A 7371-nucleotide genomic window follows, 5' to 3' on the forward strand; every position below is an offset into this window, starting at 1 on the left:
ATATACATATACAACATGTACACCTTGTCTCTTTTGTTAGCCACATTTCAGATTAAGCAACGCCGAGGACGGCTTTGTTTTCAAGAAGGGGAGGATGATGAGGACATGACTACCTTGGATACGACCAAAAATATTGCATACATGCATATTTGTCAGGTGATTTCTAGTGCAAACTATTCAATAATCTATTTATGTTATCCAGAACAAAAATACTTCACACACTTTTGTGTTTTGTCTAATTGCAGGTGTATGGGACATTTGTACAATCCACATATGAAGATAAGGCAAAAGGAGAAGTTCAGGTTCTGTTCAAAAAGTCCTCTCACGTCACTTTTGGGCCAAGAGAAGATAGAGTCCAAGTCTCTCACGTTCTGGATTCAGATTCGGACTGCACAGACATACCTGACTCAAAACGCCAACAACTTTTTCATACGGACTCCGAATTGGGTGATTCTTTTTTTGTTGGAAACTAGATTTCGTGCTCTTTCCAACACAATTGGATTCACCTTTAAATTCGTCCGGAGCATTGAGTTATGGTCGAAACAATCGGACGTTGCACCAGAATCCGAGTCAAACTACAAGTCCAAAGGTGTTGCATCACCTCCACTTGGGCCCATGTGCCTTGTACGACCTAGGGTTGGTTTTAGGCTGCCTTGGGACGTCCTCCCACCTCCTTGGCCGCCACCCCTTGTTCCTATATAAGTAGATCCATCTAGTAGCTTTTTCCTGGGGATTTGTTTAGTTAAAAGTTAGCCATTGCAACTTCGTGTACTTCGTTTGTGTCCAACGACCAGACCAAGACCACTTACGGATCCCCACCACTATCAATACTTCATATATATTCGCAATATTCAGATTGCATTATCATATTCTTGCTCGTTCTTCGATTGCTTGCAGGAATAGACCTTCGTGGTCAGGCTGATCGTGCTTCCGGCATCGTCAGTAACCTCAGGAGATTGGTTTAGCGATTGATAAGGCGCAACGTCGTGCACGTTTGTAGTCGGATCGTCAAAGTCGTCTCCACCAAATCGATAGTTATCATCTCATCGAAAGATCGGGACACCTTTGCCTCTATCATGTCCCGTCTTTCGATGAGATGGTGGCTATCGTTTTTGGTGGAGTAGACTTTAACGATCCGGCTACGAACGTGTGAGGACGTCGCGCCTTAGCAATCGCTAAACCAACTCCAAGAGGTTATTGACCACGCCGGAGCACCATCAACCTGGCCATGAGGGTATATTTCCTGCAAGGAAACAAAGAACAAGCAAGAAACTGAAATGGCAATCTGGATATTGCGAATAAAAGAGGAAAGCTTTGTTGATCAAGTGGGTTTCTGTGACGTCTTGGTCTGGTCGTTGAACACAAACAAAATACGCGAAGCTGCAGCTATGGCGAACTTTTAATGTAAAAAAAACCCCAATGTCTAATCGACGCCCTAAGGGCTGTATATATGGAGGAGTAGGAGGGAGTTTCGTGGCCCCTCGTACGAGGGATTCGAAACCAACCCTGACTTTGTTTCCCCACACATACGGACTCTAAAAATAGCCTATACCTAAGTATTTCGAAATTACATGGGCCTGGCCCAAAAATACGGTGGTGCAGCATCTAATATAAGCTATGGACGAAAGTAATGAAGGGGAATCTGGTATATTTCGTCCATGTCTTTGTAGGTCATCACGGAGGCTTCAAAGTGCTCAAATATGCACTAGCAACGCCATTCTGGATCCCTTCACACGCATCTTCATCTCCATGCTTGATCCTGCTCCAGTGTTCATCCCCCTTGTCCATGCTAGGCCCTTCATTAGTAATAAATACAAATGTATCCAATTAGGGAGCATCATATTCTCATGAACATTAGAATTGTCAGCAAGAAACGAAAGTACCTGGTAATTCAATAGGCGTGTGCGAGCTCTAGTAATTGGTCTACTATGTATAATAGCAGGGGCTGTGGGTGTAACAATGGTATTGATGTCTTCATAGATGTCCCCTTTTGAAATTGTGCATGGTTTCCTACCTCGTGCAACTATTGATTTGTTGCCTCTTCCATCTTCGGAGAAGGTTAATTTTAATGCTAAACAACGTGCTAAATTGATCTTAAAAATGCATGAGTTAACTAAGGAAAACATTGAGTGTATGAATGCTAAATACAAACTTTCTGGAGATAAAGGTACAAACATGTTGTCTTTGCACCAGGATATATTGTTTGGTTACATTTGCGTAAGGATAGGTTTACTGATTTGCGCAAATCAAAACTAATGCCACATGATGATGGTCCTTTTAAGGTGTTAGCGAAAATATATGGTAATGCATATAAACTTGAGCTGCCTGCAGATTTTGGGGTTAGTCCCACTTTTAACATTGCAGATTTGAAGCCTTATTTGGGTGAGGAAGATGAGCTTTCATCAAGGACGAGTTCATTGCAAGAAGTGGAGGATGATGAGGACATGAATACCATTATTACATCCATAGCCCCAACTTCTATACATACTGGACCAATTACTAGAGATTGTGCACGCCAACTAAATTACCAGGTACTTTTGTTTCTTGGTAATGATTCTAATGTTCATGAGAATATGATCCTGCTTAAATTGGATACATTTGTCTTGCTTACAAATGATGGGCCTACCTTGGACAAGAAGGATGAACATTGGAGCAAGATCAAACATGGAGATGATGGCATGCACAAGGGGGAACAAGAACGGAGTTACACGCGATGATTTCAGGACTTTGAAGCCACCATAATGAGTGCATGAAGGCTTGGACGAAATATACAAGATGCCACTTCATAAATTTCATGCAGAGGTTATTATAGGTGTTGCCTCGCCTTATTATGTGGCCAGACCCATGTAATTTCGAAATACTTCAATATAGGCTGTTTTTAGAGTCTGTATGCGTGGGGAAACAGAGTTAGGGTTGGTTTCGGACCCGTCCTCCAAGGGGTCACAAAATTCCCCCTCTCTTCCCCCATATATACAGCCCTTAGGGCGTCGTTTAGACTTTGGGTTTTGTTTAGATTAAAGTTTGCCATAGCTGCAACTTCGTGTACTTCATTTGTGTTCAACGACCAGACCAAGATGACACAGAACTCCACCTTGATTAATAAAGCTTTCTTCTTATATTCGCAATATCCAGATGCAGCCTTAGTTTTCTTACTTGTTCTTCTGTTGTTTGAAGAAAATAGACCATCGTGGTCAAGTTGATCGTGCTCTGGCATGGTCAATAACCTCTCGAAGTTGGTTTAGCGATTGCTAAGGCACGACATTCTTGCATGTTTGTAGTCGGATCATCAAAGTCTACTCCACCAAAAATGATAGACACTATCTCCTCGAAATTCGGGACACCTTTGCCTCTATCAACTGGTATTTCATTGTAAACTATATGTGCTATCAATTGATACTGGGACTGGCATGGTAATCACGCAGATCCTAGTCTACGTAAATATTTGGGTCATTACATAGCCCATAAACTTCCGAAACACACATTTACATTTACTCCTGTTATTTGGTATTGTGATCCCCTTCTTTTATTCTACAAGATGTCTTGAATGATGTAGCTCTTGTAAAGTGCACCGTATAGCATCCCCCCAAATAACCTAGACTGGGTTTCAAACCAATTGCGTAGTAATCACTACATCCAAGTTCACTCGCGCGTGCATAATGGTGCGTGGTAGTTGTGCGCCAACCTTTTGGTCTGTATATTGACTTTTGTGTCCTTTCACAGTACATCAAAATATCATACATATAATACAGGTGAGGCATATCAGACGCAATACACATCATATATATATATATCTGGAACAGGACAATGGGTTTTAAAAATGATCAGTATTACAAAGAAAATAGAGGAAAAGAGTTGTGTTAGGGTGTGCAAACCCATTCCTGTTAATGCTAAAACAGCATGTAACCTTCAACACCTGCATGCTTGTGTCATCCGATTTGAGTACTTTATTTTATATCAACCACCACTTGATCCAACCAATTAAACTCAAAGTACTCTAGCTCGTAACGAGCATACGCTTTCATCTCCAAACAAGGGCAGCTTGCCTGTCAGCAGTTTACAATTCGTGATCCTTTTCTTCATCGGCCACCAGAGTTAGCGGTATTGTGCCCACCTCTGGTGCACCTCCACCATCCTTGGTCGATGCACCGCCACTTCCTTCGGAGCTACCTTTGTTTTTTCTGCGGTTGGACTTCTTGGGCACCGCGGGGAGGTCCTGACAGGTGGAACCGGCACTGTCCTCAGCTGCCTTGTCCTTATCTTTCTTTCTATTCTTTCGGGTGCCTTTCTTGGCCTTCTCCTTCTTCTCCAAGATCTCAGTACTTCCTGTTGTGACATCCATAGAGGAGGTGTCAGAACCCCGGGAGCGGTTTCGCCTTGACCGGCGGGAGCCCGGGGATGGAGGGGAGTCACCAACAGTGACATCGATTCCACCGGCTTCACTTTTAGTATCCCCAAAAGAGGTATCTCCCAGGCCCGCTCCATCTAGAACTATTTCTGTCATCAGAAGAGAAGAAATTTTATTTTTAGCATCATTTTGTATAAAGATGGTAGATTATTTGAATGGTAATATATTCTAACCTATGGGTCACTTAAATTAAAGTTGCACATGAATTTTATGAAAGGTTTCACGTAATCAAATTAAGGAAAGGTAAGAGGGTGAGAATTTAACCTTGAGAAGCCCATGGGTTAGAAGCAGCAGAACCTCCCCTGTCACTCCTAAACGAGGCTGAATCCAGTGGTGCTGAGTGGTAGTCTTTCATCTGTTAAGTCCAAATTAAATTGTTACAATCAAAATCAAATATCTTAATTGACTCAAAGGTAGCGGATGCGCCATCTATAGCCCCTTTGGGGTGTAAATTATATCTCTTCTCACGTGCCCATAGTGTATGAGACAAATTCATCTCGATTACGGTAGAATTCAATGCTCATAATTCTACCTGATCTCTCTTTTTGATTCCTATGAAAATAAATTTTACGGTATAGGCACCCAAAGGTGAGCTCGGAATATGAACTAGGATTACTGTCTTAAGCACGTTATTATTGGAAGGAAGATGCGGATTGAATTCATGATGTCCTCTTGTATGCCTTGCAGTAATTATTCCTCTAGACAAACAAAATTTACCACAATAATGTCGTCCATCAATTAAAAAATCATTAATTGGTTTCACTTGCCTCTCTTCTATTTGCATTTCAAAATGGGTAAGGGATCTTGCAAATAAATCAACTACATACAAATGTTTTCTTGTTTTGGTTCTACTCATCACAAACATTTTATTGGGTTCGAGCTAGTTGACTTTCCTGCCCAATTGTGTTTCGAAAATAGAATGATAATAGTAATCTGCCCGCGCACTGTCGCATACATTAATGTATAATAATCAATATTAGTATGGCGAAATAATTTGTTACCCTTTCTATGGGGGAATAATATTATAACTATGGTTTGTGTAGAAAAGTTAAGATTCATATCGCCTCATGTGAAACAAATGATGTGTGAGACATTGAAGTCATTGAAATTAAGTATTTTCAAGAAAATGCTAACGGAAGTCATTTAGGGTTGAAAGGAAACCTCTGTGGTGCAGCATATTGAACACTAATACCAAGATTATGCACCGCCTGGGTATTCCCTGTTTCTTGCATAACCGAGTCGATACATTACACCCTTGTTGCATCAGGATATGTAGAACCCCCCGAAAGACATTTAATATTGTTGTTATGCTGGTCTTCAAGAACCTAGCGCAATTGACATTGTCACATAGCTTAAGAAAGCACGACCCAAGGTATCCTTGAAGTTTCTCTTTCTCGTCTTTGGTATCCAAGCACTCCCCCTACTGTAACGTTGATAAATGACTACATGTTGCGTTATTGTGTTTGGCGTCAAAGCATCAAGGGTACACATTTAGCATACACAGGCCCTCATAAGTGTATAGTAGGTTAGTTTGGTGGTACCATATGTGACCTTTCCTAGTGTAATCAATGATCCAGATGACAACAAAGGGTGGCATTTTGAGAATGTGGCAAGTGCGAGTGAGCATGCAAATGTAAGTCGCATGCTTTCATTTCAACCAAAGTTTGGTTGTTCAATTCACATTGACTTGCACTCACATTAGCCAATTTTAGCAGATTATGATTACTCTCATAGTTAGTCTTGCAAAACAAATATTGTGAAAATCCTTTAATTTCATTCTTAACCTCGTTATGATAATTATTTCCATGAAAGACGTGAACTTACCCAACTAGGTGCTCCTGCCTCCTTCTCCTTGTTTGGGACACTAGGTCCATCCCATCCGATATGCGCCACATGTTTCACATCCGTTGGGAAACCAATTTGCAATTCTTGTTCCTTAGCATCTAGTTATCAATATTAGTATGAGAAATAATTTATGTTAGAGTTAAGAAATTATAAAAGGGATTTTACATACTTGTTATGATAAAATGTGCAAGTCAAAGTTTCTTTGATTGTGTTTAACAAATAACTTAGTATTATGTACCCATTATGTTTGAGAAGTAGCGGAAGGGCCTCAGGATCCCCTTCTTCATCTTTGTGCTCATGTCCTTTATAAACTACCCCTTTCTACTTATTTGTGCCCAAGTAGTCTTCTTGAACCTACAAATTACGGAAATATAATGCACTGCAAATATTTCAATGAAAATACTATCGTATGATTGTGAAATTACATAAGAAATCTACAAAAATGATTAGACTAAAAATGAAATTAACTATTCAAAATAAATAAAAATGTTAGATTGGAATCCTTACTCTCTTACGAATCTCAAATCTCAATGGCAACAAAAATGAACATTGGTTGCCAACCTTTTTAACCAATTCTCTCACTTCCTCCTTAATGGGGCAATAACATGTTTCCTTTTCTCTTTGTCTCTTCGTCCCGGAATTATGCTAGCTCGATATTGCGAGGTCTCGCATGTCATTGGGCATATGCTTCATAAACTTATGCTGAGCTCAGCGAAGGGCGCATCGCGTCAATGGAATTCTGAGGGTGGGAGGAGGAGTTCTATCTTATGTCTAATTTTGTGTAGGGCCAAGAACCATTTGATTCCTCTCCATTCAACCATGCATCGGTGTAGGATGTCCTTTTTTGGCTATATATGGAGAGATACCTATATGGAGAATAGTTTGGAGGATGCGGGGGAGGTAAGCCTAAAGATAGCCCTTTGGACAAAGATATCGCATGGCTAGAAATAACCCTTGTGCTACTTCCTCCTTGAGTATCGTACAATATGATGTTGTTGTGTCTAATTTGTTATGTATACATAGGACCCATTTGTTTTGGATGCTTACAAAATACTCAATAATAGGATAACACTATATTAGGATAGCATTACCAGTGCAAAACGATGGGGTATGAAAATGCA

General features: G+C 40.5%; 1 protein-coding gene across 3 annotated transcripts; it reads right to left on the bottom strand.

Moving 5' to 3' along the window:
• Window positions 1-3757: 3757 nt before the first annotated feature.
• On the bottom strand, window positions 3758-7071 carry LOC123049221 (CRIB domain-containing protein RIC7). Of its 3 annotated transcripts, none has more exons than XM_044472182.1 (5): window positions 6812-7071; window positions 6489-6604; window positions 6230-6348; window positions 4670-4760; window positions 3758-4494 (listed from the first exon to the last, which is right to left on the bottom strand). In XM_044472182.1, exons 2-5 carry the CDS (start codon window positions 6547-6549, stop codon window positions 4055-4057), a joined length of 711 nt encoding a protein of 236 aa, XP_044328117.1. In that variant the 5' UTR covers window positions 6550-6604; window positions 6812-7071; the 3' UTR covers window positions 3758-4054. The 3 variants fall into 3 exon arrangements, with proteins under 3 accessions (XP_044328117.1, XP_044328114.1, XP_044328115.1); XM_044472179.1 differs by having other exon boundaries at window positions 6758-7071; XM_044472180.1 differs by having other exon boundaries at window positions 6489-6629; window positions 6758-7071.
• Window positions 7072-7371: the final 300 nt, after the last annotated feature.

The sequence above is a fragment of the Triticum aestivum genome, chromosome 2D (genome assembly GCF_018294505.1).
Source record: "Triticum aestivum cultivar Chinese Spring chromosome 2D, IWGSC CS RefSeq v2.1, whole genome shotgun sequence".
In the NCBI taxonomy this organism is placed as follows: Eukaryota; Viridiplantae; Streptophyta; class Magnoliopsida; order Poales; family Poaceae; genus Triticum; species Triticum aestivum.

Coding starts and splice junctions, on each gene's coding strand:
- LOC123049221 (XM_044472182.1), bottom strand. CDS start 6,549: ATGAGCACAAAGATGAAGAAGGGGATCCTGAGGCCCTTCCGCTACTTC. Junction 6,349..6,488: donor CTACTTCTCAAACATAATGG/GTACATAATACT, acceptor ATTGATAACTAG/ATGCTAAGGAACAAGAATTG. Junction 4,761..6,229: donor AGGCAGGAGCACCTAGTTGG/GTAAGTTCACGT, acceptor TGGACTTAACAG/ATGAAAGACTACCACTCAGC.